Source organism: Dryobates pubescens, chromosome 33 (genome assembly GCF_014839835.1).
Source record: "Dryobates pubescens isolate bDryPub1 chromosome 33, bDryPub1.pri, whole genome shotgun sequence".
Taxonomy (NCBI): Eukaryota; Metazoa; Chordata; class Aves; order Piciformes; family Picidae; genus Dryobates; species Dryobates pubescens.
In genome coordinates, this window is record NC_071644.1 from 7,537,421 (window position 1) to 7,557,556 (window position 20,136).

At 51.1% G+C, this 20,136-nt stretch overlaps 2 protein-coding genes across 3 annotated transcripts; both read right to left on the reverse strand.

Annotated features, from left to right (window-relative positions):
- Positions 1–3,456: 3,456 nt before the first annotated feature.
- On the reverse strand, positions 3,457–13,588 carry CCNL2 (cyclin L2). 2 transcript variants are annotated; one of them, XM_054175815.1, is made up of 11 exons: positions 13,211–13,588; positions 12,137–12,211; positions 11,574–11,683; positions 10,420–10,540; positions 9,159–9,223; positions 6,060–6,159; positions 5,804–5,908; positions 5,283–5,424; positions 4,366–4,483; positions 4,175–4,267; positions 3,457–3,904 (listed from the first exon to the last, which is right to left on the reverse strand). In XM_054175815.1, the coding sequence occupies exons 1-11, from the start codon at positions 13,532–13,534 to the stop codon at positions 3,550–3,552; spliced, it is 1,608 nt and encodes a 535-aa protein (XP_054031790.1). In that variant the 5' UTR covers positions 13,535–13,588; the 3' UTR covers positions 3,457–3,549. The 2 variants fall into 2 exon arrangements, with proteins under 2 accessions (XP_054031790.1, XP_054031791.1); XM_054175816.1 differs by lacking the exons at positions 9,159–9,223; positions 10,420–10,540; positions 11,574–11,683; positions 12,137–12,211; positions 13,211–13,588 and adding an exon at positions 6,606–6,811 and having other exon boundaries at positions 3,466–3,904.
- Positions 13,589–14,036: 448 nt separating this feature from the next.
- MRPL20 (mitochondrial ribosomal protein L20) lies at positions 14,037–17,504 on the reverse strand. Its single transcript, XM_054175827.1, has 4 exons — positions 17,375–17,504; positions 16,547–16,657; positions 15,752–15,829; positions 14,037–14,505 (listed from the first exon to the last, which is right to left on the reverse strand). The coding sequence occupies exons 1-4, from the start codon at positions 17,459–17,461 to the stop codon at positions 14,332–14,334; spliced, it is 450 nt and encodes a 149-aa protein (XP_054031802.1). The 5' UTR covers positions 17,462–17,504; the 3' UTR covers positions 14,037–14,331.
- Between the last annotated feature and the right edge of the window lie 2,632 nt (positions 17,505–20,136).

Genomic DNA, 20,136 nt, shown 5'->3' on the forward strand with positions numbered 1-20,136 from the left:
GCAGATCCACAGGAGCTAGATTCCACTGCCCCCTACACCTGGTGGGAAAAGCTCCTGTTCCTGCCAAGACTGGATGTGGCACCCAACATCCCACCCGAGATCAAATCTCCTTCAGGCTGGCTGATGGCAGGGGGTGGAGCAGGTAAGCAGCAGCTGCCAGGGCTGTCTATGAAGCACGGCAGCCAGCACAGTTCCTAGCACTCAGCACAGTAAGTGCTGAGGAACCCTTTGCTTGTGAATTCCTCCTGGTTACCAAGGCACATCCCACAGCTCTTGAATCTTGGGAGATGCCTCATCCCTGGAAGCATTCCAGGCCAGGTTGGATGGGGCTCAGAGCAACCTGATCTAGTTCAGGATGTCCCTGCTGACTGCAGGGGGTTGAACTAGACGACCTTTAAAGGTCCCTTCCCACCCAAACCAACCCACTCGGTGACATCCTGAGCCAAGGGTGACATTTGCCTGTCCTCATGGCTGTGTGCCACCAGGCACAGCTCTGTGGGACCAAGGTGTATCTCCCACCCCCATATTTCCACAGCTCCATCTCACACCTCCTCTAGCTGCTCTCAGCATCTTCTCCCAAACCCACCTCCTTGCCAAGCCCTTCTGTGGAGTTATCTGTGTTGGGCTTTCTGCTGGCAGGGACAGATTGTTCTCTTCTGGAACAGGAGGTCTTTTTGTCCTGTGAGCTCACCACTTTGGTGTCAAAATCCACACCTTCTGCCTCCTTAAAAACTCTTCAGAGGAGAAGCCAAGTGCCTTAGAAAGTAGCTAACTGCTTCTTCAGCACAGTAGTTGGCTGGTGATGCCAAGGGACGTCCCGTTCATGGAGGAGGTTGTATTAGCCTTGGCCTTACCTCTGCCCTTCTCCAGGCTACTTGTGCTGGATGAAGGCCATGTGTGGAGCTACCAGAACTGAGACTTCACTAAGGTGATTCCCCTTCCAGAGGCGGCCAGGACTATGAAACCTGCCTCCCCCATATGCTGCTTACCTCAGGAACAGGGCAAGAGGCAATTCCAGGAGCATCCAGAGCAGATGAAGGAGCCAAACAGGAGAACACCACTCACCTCTGACCTGGGAGATACTCAATGCAGATCTGAGGCTGAGCTGCTCCAAGTAATAGCCAGGAGGTGAGATTCAAAATGAGAACTCTCCAGACAGTGTTGCTTCAGCTTGGTCACAAAGTGACTTCTTGAACCACATTGGGTGAGCTGCCTTAACTCCTAACTCAAATCATTTGACTAAGTGGTTTCACCTCGTGGTGGGTTGAAATTTCCCCCCCACCCCCAGCATTACCACCCAGCTTTGTGCTGGTGCAGGAACTGCTAACTGCCATCCCCCACCACTGCTCTGCTGCAGCCCCAGGGAGATTCCCTTCTAGCTGCTGCCCATCTCAGTTGTCTTTCCCTCCCTCAAGGAGCAATCAGAACTATGATAACTAACTACAGCTCAACCACTGCTAGAGGGGGACCAGGAAAGAACTACTCTCCCCCTGCACAAAACACAGGGGTGCCCACTGCAGCTCCCCAGTAATGCTGATGTAGAACATCCCTGCTATGAAAAGCAGTTAGGTTATGGACAGAGGGAGCTGCAAGAGCTCCAAAGCCTCAAAGATTGGTAAAGTTGACCAATCTGTCCTCTGCTAGTGACACAGAGTGATCCCAGCTCAGGAAAGTGGCAGGCTAGAGGCTGGCCAAATGCAGGCTGACTGCCAATCAGCTGCCTTGCCTCATTAAAAACAAACGGAATGCCCATGGGATGTGAAAGTGTTACAAGAGTCACTGTCACACTGAGCCACCCACAAACCCCCTCCTGCATCCCTTCCCCTGCAGTGGGCAGGTGGTTAACCAGCAGGCAGTGCTCCCAGGAAGATCTAATCACAAGAGCTTGAAAAGCTCAAAGAGCAGCACACACCACCCCAGCCTGCTCCGCCAGGATGGGCCCAGCTTCTCAAGGCCTTGCCCAGAGAGGTGGTTGAATCCCCATCCCTGGAAGGGTTTCAGAGATGTGGTGCTGAGGAACATGGCTTAGCCCCAGCCTTGGTGGTTAGAGCATGGTTGGAGTCCATGATGCCATGGTTTAGTAGTCATGAGGTGCTGGGTGGCAGGTTGGACTTGATGACCTTGGAGGCCTTTTTCAACCTTATTGATTCTATGACCTTAGGTCTTGCCAACCAAAATGATTCTGTGATGCTCTGATCTCTCTCTACCCCTCCTCTGAGGGTGGAACAACACAAGCTAGTCTTAACCCTACTCCAACTTACCCATGCCCCCCATTCAAGCACCCAATTTCTGCCCTTATGAGCAGGCAGGGAGGTGTGAGCTCAGAAGAAACTACTAGCAAGTAAACTGTCATAGAAAATCAAATACTTTAATGAAATCAGGGGAGCATCAAGAGTAACAGCTCAGCTATACCACTAGAACTGATACTACTGGGCTGTGGGGGGTGTGTGTGTGGGGGGAGGGGTGGGGGGGGGCTTGTTACTACTTTGAAATGCTCTGTTCTTCAAAACAAGCATGCAGGATTGACAGACTACCAATTCTTCAAGAGAGCCTCAAAGATCATCCTGAGTCGAGGGGAGGGGGGTGGGGGCAAGAAATCCAAACCACTGAAAAGGCAGAGATAGGAAAAGGTCTTCCCAGCTGGTGGCCTGCACACAGCATTGCACAGATCAAAAATAGACTCCTCTCAAAGCCACGCCAAGCCTTTCACATTGATCACAATCCTCTACACAAGTCTCTGACACAAGGGTCAAGTTTTGAAGTCATCTTTTTTTTTTTTGTGGTGGTTTTGGGTTGTTTGGGTTGGTTTTTTTTTTTGTGTGTGTCTTCTTTTTTGTCTTCCCTGTAGCTTTAACTTCCAGCTGTATTAAACAAAGGATTATTTACACTGTGGGCAAAGTGGAAAGGCTTTTAGTAAGGCCCTAACCCCATACTGTAACACTGCAAAATATATATATATATATGTACACAAATAGAACCTAATATAGGCAACAGAGCTAAAAAAAAAAACCACACCACCCAACAAAACAACCCCAAAAGTCACCTTGCATCTGTACAACATCATTGAGTCAGTATGAAAAAAAAGACAGCTTTGTTAGCACCAAGCCACTCCAATGCTGCTTAGGAGCTGCCCTGAGCCTCCCAGTTCCACAAGGAAGGACTCCTCGGCACCAGCAGCTGCGGCTGCTGAGCCACAACCCGAGCTCCTGCTCGCAGAACTGGAAGGCCCAAGCAACAGCCACTCCCCCCCACCCCCACCCCCCCACAACTGCACTATGGTATGGGAATTACTAAAGAACAGGCAGAGGAGCATCCAGAGAAGCCCTGCAGCGTTATCAGAACAGTCACAGAGACAAGGATCAGATCAAGTCCTTCACATCATCCTTTCCTTTGGAGTCAGGGCAGCACTCAGTGGGGGGCGCCGGGCCACCGCTCAAGCCAGGCCTGCTTAACCCCTTCAGGCTGCAAAGCTCCAGGAGGAGGAAGGGCATGCCCTGCTGCAGCTCCCAAAGGAAAGAGGTCTGGGGGCTTTGTCAGTTCTGCTTGGGTTCACCTCCTGTGCCTGCTGTGGCCGGGGTGGTCTCGGTCGTAGCGGTGGGCGGCTCGCTCGTAGGAGCGCTCCCGCTCGTGCCGCTGCGCCCGGTAGTAGTGACTCTTCTTCTTGTACTTCCCAGAGTGGTCTGAGCGCTCCCTGGAGCGGCTCCTGGAGCGGGAGGAGCTCCTGCTGCGAGACTTCCTGCCTTTGTGAGCGGAGTATTTGTAGTCCTTGGACTTCTTGTAGCTCCTCACCTTGGAGCCTTTGTAGCCGGAGCCGTGGTTGAACTGCCTGGGAGGGGAATCGCTGCGGCTCCGCGAGCGGCTGTGGGACTTGGAGCCGCTGGAGGTGGAGTAGCTTTCACTTTTCCTGTGGCAAGGAGAGGGGGGAAAAAAGAGCAAGGGAAGGCTTATAGCTCTTGTTGAAAGGCTACCAAAGCTCATTCTGAAGGATGTGCTGGGAGAAGCTCCCACAACACCCCTGAAAGGGGTGTTGTGGGAGCTTCTCCCAGCACATCCTTCAGAGTGAGCTCCAAGGGGTGGGCCTGGGAGCTTCTCCCAGCACATCCTTCAGAGTGAGCTCCAAGGGGTGGGCCTGGGAGCTTCTCCCAGCACATCCTCCTCCTCCCCCAGTACCCACCTGTGCTTAGGGGAGGCAGATCTGGACGGTGACCTCGAGTAACTCGGGTCTCGACTCCCACTTCGACTTCTGCTCTCCCTCCCTTTCTGAACCCTGCGAGAGACAACAGACTCCAGGTCATTTTGCTTCAAGGAGTGATGGGCCACAAAGGACAACCACCAAAAAGGCCTTTTCCATGCTGAAAGCCTTACCCATTTACTGGGCTGTTGGAACTGGTTCTTTTTGCTGCCTCTGTTTTCCTCTTGGCATTCTTCATTGCCTGCACAGGTAGCGGCGAAGGTTTATTTCCTTTGACTTCTTTTGGAGACTCTAAGGAAAGAAGCCTTTAAGTGTTGGGTCGTGGCTGAAAGGACTGAAGCCTCCCTCCCCTTGCCCCCATTTCAACCCCTCTGTGACAACCAGCACTGTCTCCATGCAGTTTGCTCATCTGCTCACAGATGCAAGCACACAACCACCCCCAAAGCAGCCAGTCTGAAGAGGTTCACAGCAGGCAGAGGTCAAGCGGAAAGGTTTCTGCTGTGGCACTGAAGCACTTCTGGGAAGGGAGCTGACTGCAATAGCAAGGGACTGGTCTCAAAGCCACTTCAAGAAGTCACAACAAGCAGCTTGCTTTTCTTGCCAGTTGCTCAGTGTTTGTAGCATCCTGCTTCTCAGTTTAAGAAGGTGATCTGCCAGGCAAGACAGGCACCAGGCTGCAAGCTCCTGACCAAGCAGAGGCAGGAACACGTCCTCCGCTTGTCACCCAGGAGCAGCACTCCTGCCAGGGCTCCTCATCACAGCTGGGCTTGAATACTGCTTTAGCATAACAAACCAACTGCAAGTATTTGTTCAAGCTGATTGCCAAACCCACAAAAAAAGGCCCAGTCCCTGTACTGTGAGAGTTTAAGCTGGGCTGGATCTCAGACTGACTCAAGTTTAGCCTGCATCTGCTTCAGGAAATGACAAAGGTACACCACCACTCAAACTCTGCCATTTCAACTGCTGCTAGAAGCCAGTTAAAAGCAAACCAAACAAAAAGAAGCCAAACCCCACTGCACATGCACCTCCAAGCAGAGTGAAAATACATTTAATGTGAGGAAGGGTTATTCAGGAGTTATTCACTACTGACCATTTTTGGGGATAGGGGAAAATCCTGAGGTGTTATCCAAACTTGGGGCTCCCTCAGGCACCAGACCTTTAGCTTGTGCTTTTGCCTCTTCAATTGCCAATTTCTTCTTTTCTACTTTACTTTCCAGATCAGAGAGATCAACCTGTGAACACAGGAGCACTGCTTAGGAGAAAGCCTGGTACACTGCACTGTCTGCTTACCCACAGGCTGGGGGGCAGTAAGTCTAAAGAGACCCAGACATTGGCTGCTATCACGTTCCACTTCACAGAGCAGGCTTGCAGCTCCTTTTGAACCAGGCAAGGTTTCAGAACCACAGAATGGTCTGGGTTGGAAGAGACCTCAGAAGCTCATCCAGTCCAACCCCCTCTGCAGCAAGCAGGAGCATCCTCAACTACATCAGGCTGCCCAAAGCCCTGTGAAGCCTCGCTTTGAGGATCTCCAAGGATGGGGCTCCAACCACCTCCCCCATGCAACCTGTTCCACCTGCAGCCTCCAGTGACCACTCACAACAAGCAGCAAACCTTTTTCCTGGTGTAGAGCTGCAAAATCTTCAAGCAGATTTCTTGGATTTCCTCCTCTGTTGCTCCAAACAGCAAAAACCAGTGTGGGCGGTTGGGAAGTGGAATCTGAAAGGCAGGGGAAGAGGAAGATGTGCCTCAGTTTCCCTGCTTCTATTGGGGGTGGAAAAAAACAAACCCCAACCAAACCCAACCCCAAGCAACCCAAAAAACCCCAAACCAACCCTAAAGAACTTGGGCTAAATGGAAGGCTGCTCACCTCCAGCGTCCTAGCTGCGAGGTAAATGCATGCACAGGCAATGCTCTCTGGCTGGAACCGTACAAAGACATCTGTTCTCAGGCTATCATTCATGTAATTCCTGAAAGACAGGATGATCAGCAACGTTACATGGCACTGCCAGGCTCTTCCCAGTGTGTGTGTGTGGGGGGGGTTGTTTTGGTTTGACTTAAACAAGGGCTAGTTCTTTCTGTATTCAGTTACTAGACTTCAGTCCTAAGGCTCCTGTAAATCTAAAGCAAGAGTTGAAGGGTTTTGACTAAAGGACAATAAATAGTAAATCCCAACAATCCCTCAAGGGGAGGGATGTCTGACTGACTGACTGCCTGCCTGCTGGAAATCCCTTGTGGGGACCAAAAAAAAAAAGAGAACCAATTTTAACTTCACTTTTCCTCCTGGACCTCGTGAAAAAAATAACCAAGAGAACCAATTTTAACTTCACTTTTCCTCCTGGACCTCTACTGGCCTGCTCTCATGCAACACAGAAGTTATTTGCATCAAGACAACAGAGAATCTGAGCTGAAGGACTCAGTTATTGACTTTTAGATTCACAGGTTGCTCTGCAAGAGGGCTGAGCCCCAGAGGGTTGGTTGCAAGCTGCAGCTGCTCCTGGTGTAGCTCTCCCGTGGTCCCACGACGAGGCGGTCGGCTCCAGCTCGTGGCAGTTCCCACTGCAGATACAAGAGGTCCCTTTCTCTCCCAGGAGCAGTGGTTTTCCATCCAGAACAGAATCTCTTACATGTTTGTTTTTTTTTTTTGGGATGTAAAAAGCAGCCAGAGAAGAAATCAGGGTGTTGGGGAACAGCAGTTCAGGAGAACAGTCAGTGTTCAGGCAGATCTCCTCTTTGGCACATGAGACACGGGTTCCAAACTGTCCCATTTCAGTTAGGTTGCTTAAAATCAATGTTCACAGAATGAGACAACTGTAAAATATTGCACATAGTCCAGTCAGTACACTTCAGCATTATTCTTCTAAGCCTTAACATACACAAAAGTAACTTCCTCTGAAGCTGATGTGCTTCAAGACTTAGTTTTCCTTTGAGCACATGGGTCAAAGCATCAGAAGCTATAAACACAACAGGAAGGTCCTCAAAGGAATGCTCTGGAAGAGTGGTTGTTAACCACGTGGGTACCCAGTACACAAGGATTCACTAACCCCCAAGACATCTAAACCAGAGACCACAGTCCAGCTGACAAAAGGACTGGCAAAAAGAACTTGGATCCCAAGAGCATCAAACTCCCACCTGCCCCAGGTGTCTTCCAGCTAACCCCACCCCAGCCCAGCTCATCTTTCTGGGAAGGAAAGAGCTTCCAAACCTACTTTTCTCATCCCACTACAAAGAGAGCACAAACCTTTTGCAAAAGCAGCCATAAAGAAAAGTGGCACTTCAACCATCTGGAAGTCACACAGCTTTTGGGGTTTGGGTTGGGATATTTTTCTCTCTCTCTAATTTGCCAAATTGAAAAACATGCTTCCAAGTTTGGCCTCTGCGTTATCTTCCCTGTGGGCTCAGAATCAGACACGTGAGGACATGAATCCTTGTCACACAGGACTTGAAGCAAAAGGTAAGCAAAGGCACATTTCAAATCATTACACTGGACAGCCACCAGTTCTCAGGCAGTGGAGGCAACAAGTAATCAGCACACAAATAAAACTCTTTGCACATCTGAACAGGTTTCTCAAGTGGTGTCATTTCCTCCCTCCTCCTCCTCCTCCCCCACCCCTCCTCTCAGAACAAGCAGCAAACTGGGCATGAGTAGCCTGTAACTCTCACTCCAGTACTTCATGCAGTGGCACTGGCAAGGCTCTCTTAAGTGTTACATTGGACTCCAAGCTTCACACATGTACTGAAACGTTTCCTAAGTTGCTCACAGAGTGCAACATTAAGACTTCAAGCTTTAATCCATCCCTTTCAAAGCCTTCAACCCCACCTTAATTTTACTTTGTGGTTTTTTTCCATTTAAAACAAACACATCACTGTAACAGTTATGGGAAATAAGACCATGAAAACAGATCAATAATAAAAACAATCAATCAAAACCCTGCAGAACTTCACCGAACCAGGTTACAAACCAAACCCCCCCCAAAGAGCCACCAGTCAAAAGGATATTAACAACAACAAGAAATAAACAAATTAAAAAAATCAGGAAAAAGTATAAAAAAAGCACAAGAAGCAGTTGGCCAGTTACTCTACTATCATGTATATACCACCTGTCTAGAGTCAGCCTTCTCTTTGAAGAGCCTGCTTTGGTTTGACTGAAGACGGCAGCTATCCCTGCACGATAGCGCTTGGGCAGCAGAGGAGAAGTCTTAGTCACTTACCCTCAGAGGCTACCCTTTGATTAAAAGAGTACAGAAAAGAAAAGTCAAAACTGGTTCTCTACACACAGGTCACAGTACCAGACAGTTCAGTCAGCAGAAATATGATCTTTGGGTCGACTAAAGGTTTGTTTGTTTGTTTTAAACCACAGCGTTCAAAGGCATTGCTGTTCGCAAGCTGGTTTTGTTAAGGCTCACACCTGCAATTTGACTAAAAGCTTCCCAGCCCCCAAGCAAATCTTTATTGTAATGAGAGCAACGAGGCAGAGAACATTCCTTGGCAAACATGGGAACACTGAGTCTCTCCAGTCTTAGAAGCTGGCACCTTGCATTGTCCACAGAGCTAAAGAAATGTCTCTGTGCTGAGGGTCTGATACACCTGCAATCAAGCTCGAGCCCTGGGAAAAGCCATTTCCCAGCACGGGTAACAGACTTTAACTGCAGTTTTCTCTGTAAGAGCTAAGAAAACCAACCAACCAATCTCTATAACCCACTCAACATTTTCCCTTCAGCTGAAAAGTGAGAGCAGAGAGGAGGGAAGTGAGAAGTCAGGGTGGAAAGCTACCTTACCATTAAAACAGCGCCTCTAACTTAAGAGGCCGATCAACATTGGGGAAGCAGTTTGGGGCACACCAAGAAGCGCTGGAGCTGTCTGGTGTGGCCCACAATCATTTCTGGGCAATGCTGCCCAGAGTGCCTCAAGTGACATATTTCTGCTACTGCCCTTGCTGGTCTCTTAGAACAAAGAAAAATCAACTTACCATGAGGTCTGGACCAGGTGTTGGTTACGTTCACATTCTAATACCTGAAGGTACATAACGATTATCTGGAAGATATGGGTCAGCAAGTTATTAACAGGCATCTGGAGAGCCACCTACTTATTTCAGAGGGACATCCATGAGGCCACCTGTTCACTCAAGTTCTAAACACTCCACCCACTTGGGAGAGCACTTGCAACACCCCCAAGTGTTTATCCACACAGCTTCTGCTCTCTCCAGTGCCAAAAGCTGGACGCTCGGCTCTGACCTTCCTAGCTCTCCATCTTCTGAGCTCAGGCAGCAAGCCATTCAGCTAGAGGTCTTCAACTCTGCTCAAGCTACTATGTCCTACACAACTCAGGACTCCTTTCAGCTGTAACTTGGGAGAGAACATTGCTAGCTGCAGTAAACAGTAACACAAGGGTCACAGTGCTTGCAGGAGAACAAATCTAACGTGCTGTGTGTCACTGGTCTGCTCACTCCTAGTTCATTAGGTCTGGAAAGAAAATCAGGATGCAGAGGAAAAGGCTACTCCAAGAGCAAAAAAGTCACACCAATCAAACAAGTGGAGCTGTCCTGGAGGGTACTGACACCATGAATGAACTCTGAATGTCAAGCAGGCTTGTGAAGATGACTTCAAGGCAGGAGTTTTTCAGTGAAGAAAGAGCAAGCAGCCAAACTCTGCCGGCACAGGAGGAGGTCCTCTTACACACGGCGCCAACAGCACCAACACCTACAAGCATCACCCTAGCCTGACACAGGACACTTCAATGTTGACAGCTGGCTCATTTCTACTCAGGCCCTTCCCACCTGAGTGTACCTTTTGGAACACAAGCACCAGTGCTAAGTAGCTGACAGGGTTTGAATGACCTCACTGTTTCCACAAGCAGTGATGGTGAGCACACAAGGTTTCTGCCAGCAGGTTAGCACAACCCCAGGTGTCCCAATTCCTTTCTGCTGAAGGATCTGTGTTTAGCTGATGTTTCCTAACATCAAAGCTATGTAGTGAATTGACTTCTAAGGAGTATCTAGCATCTGCATCCATCTCCTGTGATCATTCAGCAGTGATATAAGACCAATTCATCATTCAGCAGTGATATAAGACCAATTAGAAAGAATCACTTAAATGAGAAAGGCAATGGGCTCACAAGAAGCTAACTTGACTGAATCAAGCAGGGTTACCATGTACAAGCTAAACAGCTTCCAGGCAGGCAGTTCACTCAAGCTTTTAAGCATGTGAAACATTGATTATAAAGTTACAAACCTTATGAGGGTGCTTCACATGAACACAAAATCCCAACTCCTTTAAGACTCTTCTTTCTGCCTTAATAATTTGGTTCTTCAAGTTCACATATTCCTGATCCAGTATTAGAGGCACAGGTTTCCTGCAAGACAGCGTCACACCCTGAAGATAATCCTGGCCTCAGAAGTTGTGTTTGTGCAGAAACAAGAGGCATGACCATCTACAACATCAGAAATACTTCCCCCCCCCCCAAAACCACTTCAAATTCTGAAGATAAAAAAGCTGTGTTTGTGTAAAAAAAAAATCAGAGACATTTAGAACACCAAACCCACTTATTTGGTAACAGCACTTGGCTCACTGTTCTCCTTCCTGAGATCATGGAGAGCAGCCAGGCAGAAAGGGACCTGGGGGGAGTGGTCAATAGCAGGCTGAACATGAGCCAGCAGTGTGCCCAGACCACATGGCATCCTGGCCTGTATCAGGAATAGTGTGGCCAGGAGGAGCAGGGAAATCATTGTGCCCTGTGCTCAGCACTGCTTAGGCCACACCTTAAATCCTGTGCCCAGTTCTGGGCCCCTCAGGTCAAGAAGGACATTGAGATGCTGGAAGGTGTCCAGAGAAGGGCAACAAAGCTGGGGAGGGGTCTGGGGCACAGCCCTGGGAGGAGAGGCTGAGGGAGCTGGGGTTGCTTAGCCTGCAGAAGAGGAGGCTCAGGGGAGACCACCTTGCCCTCTGCAACTCCCTGAAGGGAGGCTGGAGCCAGCTGGGGGTTGGTCTCTTCTCCCAGGCAAGCAGCACCAGAACAAGAGGACACAGTCTCAAGCTGTGCCAGGGGAGGTTTAGGCTGGAGGTGAGGAAGAAGTTCTTCCCAGAAAGAGAGATTGGTCATTGGAATGTGGTGCCCAGGGAGGTGGTGGAGTCCCCATCCCTGGAGGCGTTCAAGAGGGGACTGGCTGAGGCCCTTGGTGCCATGGTTGAGTTGATCAGATGGTGCTGGGTGATAGGCTGGGCTCGATCTCGAAGGTCTTTTCCAGCCTGGTTAATGCCATTCCATTCTACCTCCTCCAGATGTTCCCTGATTTATGAAGCAGGGCACAGCTGCGCATCATCAGCCCACGAAGGTTAATAGTGACATGAGCAGAGCCCTCCAGCCCCTGCCCAAGGCCCCAGCTTACTTCTTTTCCCGCAGATGCCGCAGGCGGTGGAAGACGTTGATCACGTCCCTGATGCGCCGAGGGGCCTCTTCGATCTTGGATGCCAGGTGGACGCAGGCCATCGACACATGCTGAAACACAGGCATTGCAACACACTGCCCCTTTGGCCTCAAACCAGGAACTGACCTCCTTGAGGAGGGAACACCAAAAGGAAGCGGTGGCAACCCAAGGAAATGCTAACAGCTTGGTAAAGATCAGTACCGGGGAGCTGGGTAAAGTCATGGCAAGTAAACCCCACAGGCAAGCTGCCCTAATCGCACCCAAGGCAACAACTTGCAGGGCTGTATCAAAAATTAAGTCACATTTGTAGCCACACACATTTGATCCCCCTCATGAGGGTGGTGAGAGACTGGAAGAGAGACAAGGAGATGATGGATGTCCCCTCCCTGCAGGCGTTTGAGGCCTTTTAGCAACCTGGGCTAGAGAAAGGTGTCCCTGCCCGTGGCAGAGGGCGTGGAACTAAATGATCTTTATGGCCCCTTCTCACCCCACCCACTCTATTGATCTTTTGAATGCTTTCTTACCTCCATGGAATGCTTCACAAAAGACTTGGTATAAAAAAACCGCTGAAATAGCACCTGTCCTGTAGCCATAGCCACCTAGAAAGGAAGCAACCATCACAGAGATTAACCAAACAAGCACCAGCTCCAAAAAGTTAACTGCCTAGGATGCTTTTAAGAGAGTTAAGACAGAAGATTAGCTGAGCTATATTTAAGCCTGGGAGTAAGTTCAGTGGTATCTACAGAAAACAAGGGCCCCTCAGTAACAAAGTTATGTTGCCCCAAATGTTATTAACAATCCAGAAGCCCATAAGATAACTATCTAGAAGTCAAGGGGATGTGCTAAATCATTATGTTCTTATCACTTACAAAACCACGCTCCAAATTAAACTACAACACAATTAGAAACCCTTGAACTCAAGCAGCAGACCTGAAGGAAATAGGAGGTTATGATAGTACGCCAGAAAAACTACGTTTTCGGCGTGGGAGGAGGCAAGGAATCTAATCGTATTATGATTTGCATAAGCTCCTCACGCAAGCCGAGTCGCTGAGACTCAGGAGCTATTAGCTGCCGGCAAAGTTTCACACTAGGAGAGCAACGAGCCTGCCCACGATTGGAGTTCGCTAAGGAACAAAACCTTTCCGAGGCCCACAACAATCCGAAGGACTCTCAGGAATCTTTTCCGTAGGCCCCAAGCCTAAAGAGAAAGCAAAGCCGTGCGGGAGCCCCCACCCTGGCCGGGGAGGCGGCGGGGGCGGCGCAGGAAGGTGGTTACATCACCCGCTTCCGCCGGCCGGGGAAGGCTGCAGGCCCGACGAGTAGGCCAAGCGGCTCTCACGTCCCCAGACCCCAGCCCAAAGAGGAAGCTTCTCCGCCCTGCCCCTGTCCACAGCCGCGGCCGCTGGCCTAGCGAGCGAGTGGCGGCCCCGCCGCGGGCCGCGCCGGCAGGCCAAGGCCTAGAGAACAAAGGTCGCCCCAGCCAAGGAGCACACACGGCCTCGACCCCACAGCCACCCAACCCCGCTGAGGCCTTCTCTTCCGGCTGCCAGCGAGAGGCCTCCCCGTCCCGACCGCCCGGGCCGCGGCCTTAGCCCTACCTGCGGCAGACGAAGCAAGATGCCGGCCGCCTGGATGAGCTCGCAGCCGGTGACGCGCAGCTCGGTCTCGGTGTCGGGGTCGAGGCCGCTGCTCATGGACGGCGTGAAGCGCAGCGTGTGCTCGGGCAGCAGGCAGTTCTCCAGCGTGATCAGCACCCCCGAGTACAGGCGGTCCCCGATCAGCACCGCCCCAGGGCCCGGTACCGGCGCACCGCTCCCCGCCGGGGCGGACCCTACCGCCGTAGCACCAGCAGATAAAGGCCCCGCCGGGCCGCTGCCTCCCACCGCTACCACAGCCGCCGCGCTGCCGGACCCCGCCGCCATTTTGTGCTGCCGCCGCCTCGCCTGCCTCAGCTCTTCTTCCCCACCGGGCGGACCCTCCGGCCTAGCACCGCACCGCCCTCTTCCCCGCCTCCGGCCAGCGCCTATTGGCGAAGCTCGGGCAAGAGACGATCAGCGATTGGCCCAGCCGCTGTTACGCATGACGCCGGCCTGGGGTTGAACGTAACGACGTGACGCAACGGTTGGGAATTTGAACAGGGCGGAGGGGTCGGAGCTTCCGGTAAGCGCCACCGCCCTTAGCGGCGCTGGACTCGCCTGACCCGGCCTGACCCGACCCGACCCGGTTCTGCCCGCTTCGGCCTGCTTCAGCCTGCTTCAGCCCTTCCCAGACTGGCGTGGCCCAAAGCCGGGCTGCTGCTGGGGTCCGCAGTTTATGCCCCCCCTCCTCCCCCCTCCACCACCAGGGGTTTTCCCCATGCAGCACCTTAAGTCACTACTGCAATTGCATGTCCATAGCAGTTACCAAACACTCTGTCTTTTAATTCCTTAACAAAATATCTTTATTTAAAGTCCTTAACATGCTCACTGTGCCATTAGCAACAGAACTTCCACAGACCTGACTGAACCCTGCTAATGTCAAACCACGGTTTCTAACCCAGCACATTTCATTTGCAATACAAGGGAAAACATCACCTAGGTGGCAAGCCTTGCACCCAGACCCACTCCATCCCCCTCCTGGAACCATCTTTGAAGATTCTCTTCTCAGTAGTGTTCAGCAGTGAGCTTATGCTGCTGTACAAGGTCCTGTTGGTAACAGGTACCCACAGGCTCTTCTAACATCAATACTGGTGAACCATACGTGAAAATATCCCCTCTGGCTCTTTTCCATCTCCTAGGGCAGCAAGGAAGCCTTCTTGTCTCCTCCTCTGGGCTAAGGCAGCCAGGGACTTGAATGTCTTTGGCTCATAAATAGCCAGATCAGCAATCACCTTCCTGTTCAGTGCCACCTGGGACTGAAGGCAAGAAAAGCTGCTGGTTAAGTACAGTAACTTTTTTAGGTACACCACAATGCTTAATGATTACCCAAGATCTTTGGGCGAGTCACTTTCTTTTTACACTGTAAATACTCTCAGAGAGCTGGCAGACATGAGGGTGCTTCCCACCAGACCAAGTTACTCAAGGTCCCATCCAACCTGGCCTTGAACACTTCCACACTTGGAGCCTCCACGGCTTCTCTGGGCAACCTGTTCCAGTGCCTCACCACCCTCATGAAGAAAAACTTCTTCCTAATGTCTAACCAAAATCCATCTTTTCCCAGTAAGAGGATCTTCTGGGGAACATTAAAAAACCCACACTGCTCTGAAACAAGAGACAAAGGGACAGGCAAAGCGGGGAGTGTGGGGGAAAGAAGCTTTTAGGTAGTGCTTGGTTCTCGTGGTTACAGTGCAACAAGGGTAACCAGGGGCCTGAGCCCTGCACTACTTGACAAGAAACATGTCAGAAACTTAGTTATCTAAGGTCAGAAAACTTAGACAGTTATCTACTGATTTGAAACAAAGACAAAATGTTTTGCCATCTGATATAAGTTCCTTGCAGTTCCACTTCCAGAAGCAGAAGCAAGAGAAACAAGTCTTAACCTCACAATTCCAGTACCAACAAAATAAAAACCAGTTCCTTGGAGTGTTTCAGATCAAGGGAGAGTGGCACCAGCTCTGCACTGTCCATGCTCACCAAACACAAGCTAGCAGTGAAGAGCAGAGGGGTTTTATTTTGCTAATACAAGCTTTGCAGTTCTTAAGATGCACAGAAACAGTTTGGGGGGCAGAATAACGTGTAGAACAACAATGTTCACCAGGAGAAAAGAGGATTATGCATGAAAGGAAGAGAGGTTTAGGGCAGAACATAGTTCATGAAGAAGTTCCTTCCTTAAACAGAAGGACTTTCATCACCAGAACCAGGTCAGTGCTGGCAGTTCAGTCTTGCCAGAAGGAGCTTTGCCAGCCCTCCACCATGCCCTATAACATGGGTCCCCACCATCACTCTCCAAATAGTGGCAAGCAGAGGCTGTAGCAGCAGTTCCTTGCAGTTGCATTCTGAGACAGCAGTCAGCAGCCCTTTAATAGGTTTGTCAGCCTACATCTGCTTGAAAGACTTTAGAGCTTCCAGAAATTAATCTGCCTGGCACATCAGAAGCCCTCTAGTAGACAGTTTCTCTAACCTGTTGTTCCTAAGTAATTACTCTTCAAGCACCTTCCTTACCTTAAACAGATTGCTTATGAAAGCTGAGTACTTCAAACCATGTTCAAGAGAAGCTGCTTCAATCCTAGTGATCCAGAGCTAAAAAAAAAAGGGGGGAAAAAAGTAAAAATTAACCTATTAGGTGATAAAATACTTGAAGAAGTAACTTTTGTCATGCTGGCCTCCTCACAATGGAGTAAACATAACACTTTCATAGAATGGCTTAGGCTGGAAGAGACCTTGGAGTAGATACCTCAACCTCCCCACCATGGCCAGGGACACCTCTCAACTAGACTCAGCTGCTCAAGGCCTCATCCAACCTGGCCTTCAACACTCCCAGGGAGGAGGCATCCACAGACTCCCTGGGCAGCCTGTTCCAGAGTCTCACCACCCTCATACTGCAGAGGCACTTTGTCAGATCCAGTCTAACCCTGCCCTCACTCAGCTTCAAACCATCCCCCTTTGTCCTGTCTCTAGACACCCTGACAAAAAGTCCCTCTGCAGCCTTCCTGTAGGATCCTTTCAGGTCCTGGAAGGCAGTTCTAAGGTTCCCTCTGGAGGCTTCTCCAGGCTGAACAACCCCAGCTCCCTCACCCTGTCCTCACAGCAGAGGTTCTCTAGGCCCTTCACACCTTGAGCCTTCTCAGCACACAAGCGAGAACCTCAGACTGTGAGCTGCCTCAGGCCCCAGAGAGGCTGTGCTCACATCAAACTCCTGTTTCCCCACCCGCCAGTAACAAGATTTGGGGAGGAAAACGTCTGCTTCAGTTCTGCTCTTCCCCCACTGTAACATTGACACATCTGGCTCTTTTTTACCGCTCTGAGGAATCTCTTCTTCTCTTTTCTGGCCTTTGTGGACTTCACGAAAGCTCTCCGGACGCTGCGCACAGCCAGCTTGTAGCAGCGGTTCTTCCTCCCACGGAAGTGCTGGAAGGGCAACAAGAGGCTCAAACCCTTCAGAGGTACTAAGACAAGCTGAGCTGCATCTCACAACTCTTCAGAACAAGGCTCCACACACAACCAGCAGTTGGCATAAAAGGGAAATATTCTTTAAGGCACAGGAAACTCGAAGTTGGAGCGGGCTGAAAAATCTCGGTCTGGCAGGAGAAAGCCAAACCCAGACCTGGCTACAGGCTGTGGCTCCAGGGGCAAGGCTCCCACACACGGTGCTGTGGCACAAATACCACAAGCACTGATGACCTTCAGCTGTCACAGACAGCATCGAGTTGAAAGGCAGCCTCAAAGCTCATCTTGTCTAACTCCCCCCGCAGCCAGCAGGGACACCTCCAACTAGAGCAGGCTGCCCAGGGACACATCAAGCCTCATCTTGAATGCCTGCAGGGATGTAGCCTCAACCACCTCCCTGGGCAGCCTGTTCCAGTGTCTCCCCACCCTCACTGTGCAGAACTCCCTCCTGATGCCCAGCCTAACTCTGCCCTGCTCCAGTTTCAAACCACTGCCTCTCATGCCATGCCCACAGCCCCTCCCCAGCCGTCCTGCAGGTCCCCTTCAGACACTGCAACGTGACTTCCCTCTGCCGGGGAAGGGCTAGCGGTCACCTGGAGGCCGCTCGCCCGCTCCGCGGCCCCGCGGCGGAGGAGCCGAGCTCCGTGCGGCCGGGGGGCGGCGGGGAAGGACACTCACCCGTGCATACTTGAGCACCTCCTGCACCCTCCAGAAGCGGTCGGTGAGGCGGCTGCGGATCCAGCGCGGGGCGCCCAGCAGCACCATGCCGGCGGCCGGTTCGCGGCAGCGCTGCGCTCGCCGCTTTCCGGGGCGGGGACAGCGGGAGCCCGGCCCCGGCCGCTGCCCTTCCGCCGGTTCCGGTGCGGCTTCCCCCGCGGGCCAAGCATCGACCGAGCGCCGCCGTGGCCGTCAAGCCATGTCCCCAGGTGCCGTGACCGCACACTTCTCCAGGCGTGGGGACTCCGCCACCTCCCCGGGCAGCCTGTTCCGATCCCTGACCTCTCTTGCGGCATTGGAACAGGTTGGACTTGATGATCCTTGGGGTCTCTTCCAACCTTAGTTACTGTGATACTGTGATACTGTGATATTGTTCCTAAGCTCCAACCTGAACCTCCCCTGGCACAACTTCAGGCCATTTCGTCTCGTCCTGTCACCTGATACGGGAGAGAAGAAGCCGACCCCCACCTCGCTCCAGCCCCAGCAGGTCACGGATGGATTTTTAAGGGAAAGATAGAGGTTTTTTTTGAAAGCCCCGTGGGAGCAGGCAGCTTTGTGGAAGCCTTTGCAGAGCGATCCCCTCCCCATCCAGCTGCAGCGTGAGGCTCTTCTGCGTGCATCGCCCGTGGCCCCTTCCCTGACCGTGCGTGTCCAGAGTCCTGGCCCTTCATCCGTGGCCTCCAGCACCCCTGGATGTCTGCAGCAACCCCTGGAGCCCCCTGCCCTTGCAAGCTTTGCTGTGGGCATCTGAGATTTGAGAGTCAGACATCATCCCTTTGACATTTTTTCAGCATTCCTTGGCTATTGTGGAATGTTTTGCAGGGGTCACTTAACATCATAATGTTATCAAAGCTCTTTCTTTGGCTTATTAACAAAGAATCTCTCTAACAGCTTGTCTCTGTAGACCTTTGCCTCTTCATCAGCCTTGATAGTTTCTGTTACAAGTAACATTTTGGGGGGGGTTTTCTTTTGTATTTTAATTTCTCACACTCAAAACTCTGATTTGGTTTTGCCTTGCAGTTTCCTTTTGGCTGTTGAAAGAGGCTGAGCTGTACAATGAAGCCGAGGAGCTGCAGAAACCACGAGATGGTGCTGTCCTTACAGGCAGAGGGGGGGGAAAAAAGATCTGTTAACAGCAAATGTCTCTGCAGTCAGAGAATTAATGATTCTCTCTGATCATCTTTAATTGTTAGCAGTTCCAGCACCTCACAGAATGCCAGGCTGGAAGGGACCCCAAGGACCATCTGGTCCAACCTTTCTAGGTGACAGTGGTCTTGAAATGAATCATAGCATCAACAAGGTTGGAAAAGACCTCAGAGATGAGCTGGCCTAGCACCCAGCTTAAAGCTGTCCAGTGTAGGGGAATCCACCGGTTCCCTTGGGAGGTGGTTCCAATGTCTCACTGTTCTCATGGTGAAAAGCTTTCTTCTGGGTTCCAATCAGCATCTGCCCAGCAGTGACTTGTCCCCATCACTCCTTGCCTTCACCACATGACTCCTTACATAAAGGGAGTCACCATCCTCCTAAGTAGCCACCCTTGATGTACTTTTATGTGCAGAAACTGCCCCATAACTTGCACCTTTATCAAGACATCTTCCCCACTTAGGGGCCAGGTACTTGCTGGATGTGGAAATGTCACAGAATCAGAGGCTTGGGGAATCTTATTCTCCTGGTTTGAACTAGACCAGAACCGATTCTGGTCAGGGATTGGACTTCTCAGCTCAGTCTCTGCTCAGTGATGGCACTTCCTGAGGTTCAGGGCAGGTTTGCACAGCCAGGAGCTGCTTCTGGCAGCGAGAACACAGATGGGGAATGTTCCTGCCAAGGGCTGGGCTGAAGAGAGGCTCTGGCTGAGACTTGCTCCTGTGCAGACCAAAGGCACTGCCACATCTTGTGCCCCTCTTGGGGGGCAGTAAGTCAGAGGTGGCACTTGCAGGAGGAATGGACAAGAGGCATTTGTTACACCCAACAGCATCTGCCTTCCTGCACAGACCCAGGGCTTTCCTGGCCCTGTGGCTGGCCTGTGCAGCAGCTACAAGCAGGATGGTTCCAATGGTTATTCCCCCCTGGGTGTCTGGACAGATCTGTGAAGAGATTTCACATTTTGCAGCTCAAGGAAAGGCTGCTGCCCCGTGTCCTCCCCTAAGAGCCTTTCAGCCTGAGAGTGCAGTGATAGAAATGGGTGGAACAAGATGAAAATTGACTTTTAATCCTCTGGTGACTGGTCTAAAGGTTGTTTCTCTCTGCATTTTTCAATCTCTCCCTCTCTCATGCATTTATTGGGATTCATTCCCCCTCTCCCAGGAAAGCAGCTGTCCAAACAGAGCTGCTCCTGGGATTTACAGCCTTGTTAAAATCGAAATTGACCTGTCAGCTGAAGTGCTTCTGAAATCCATTTCAAAGGTTGGGATTAGTTAGTACACACCTTTCAAAAACATTTCAGTGCCTGACACTGGGAAATGAAAAAGCAGAGGAACATCTTCATCTCTGGGAGACAGTTGTCTGTTGGGTTCTGACTTCCCAGGCACAGCTGAGGGAAATGAATTTGTAACCCATTGAAAGGAGCAATTTGCAGGTCTGTTTCTCACTTTGAAAACCAAAGGCATAAACAATAAAGCTTTCTTCTCGTTGCCATAGTGTGGTCTGAAAAGATCTTCCCAACTTGAGCAGGCAGAGTCTCAAGAGCGAGCTGTGGCCATGGATGTGAAGAGCCTAGGTTCACA

Coding starts and splice junctions, on each gene's coding strand:
- CCNL2 (XM_054175815.1), bottom strand. CDS start 13,534: ATGGCGGCGGGGTCCGGCAGCGCGGCGGCTGTGGTAGCGGTGGGAGGC. Junction 12,212..13,210: donor TCTTGCTTCGTCTGCCGCAG/GTAGGGCTAAGG, acceptor CTTCCTTTCTAG/GTGGCTATGGCTACAGGACA. Junction 6,160..9,158: donor CACCTGGTCCAGACCTCATG/GTAAGTTGATTT, acceptor CCTGTCTTTCAG/GAATTACATGAATGATAGCC.
- MRPL20 (XM_054175827.1), bottom strand. CDS start 17,461: ATGGTGCTGCTGGGCGCCCCGCGCTGGATCCGCAGCCGCCTCACCGAC. Junction 16,658..17,374: donor AGGTGCTCAAGTATGCACGG/GTGAGTGTCCTT, acceptor TTGCCCTTCCAG/CACTTCCGTGGGAGGAAGAA. Junction 14,506..15,751: donor TCATAAGCAATCTGTTTAAG/GTAAGGAAGGTG, acceptor TCTTGCCTTCAG/TCCCAGGTGGCACTGAACAG.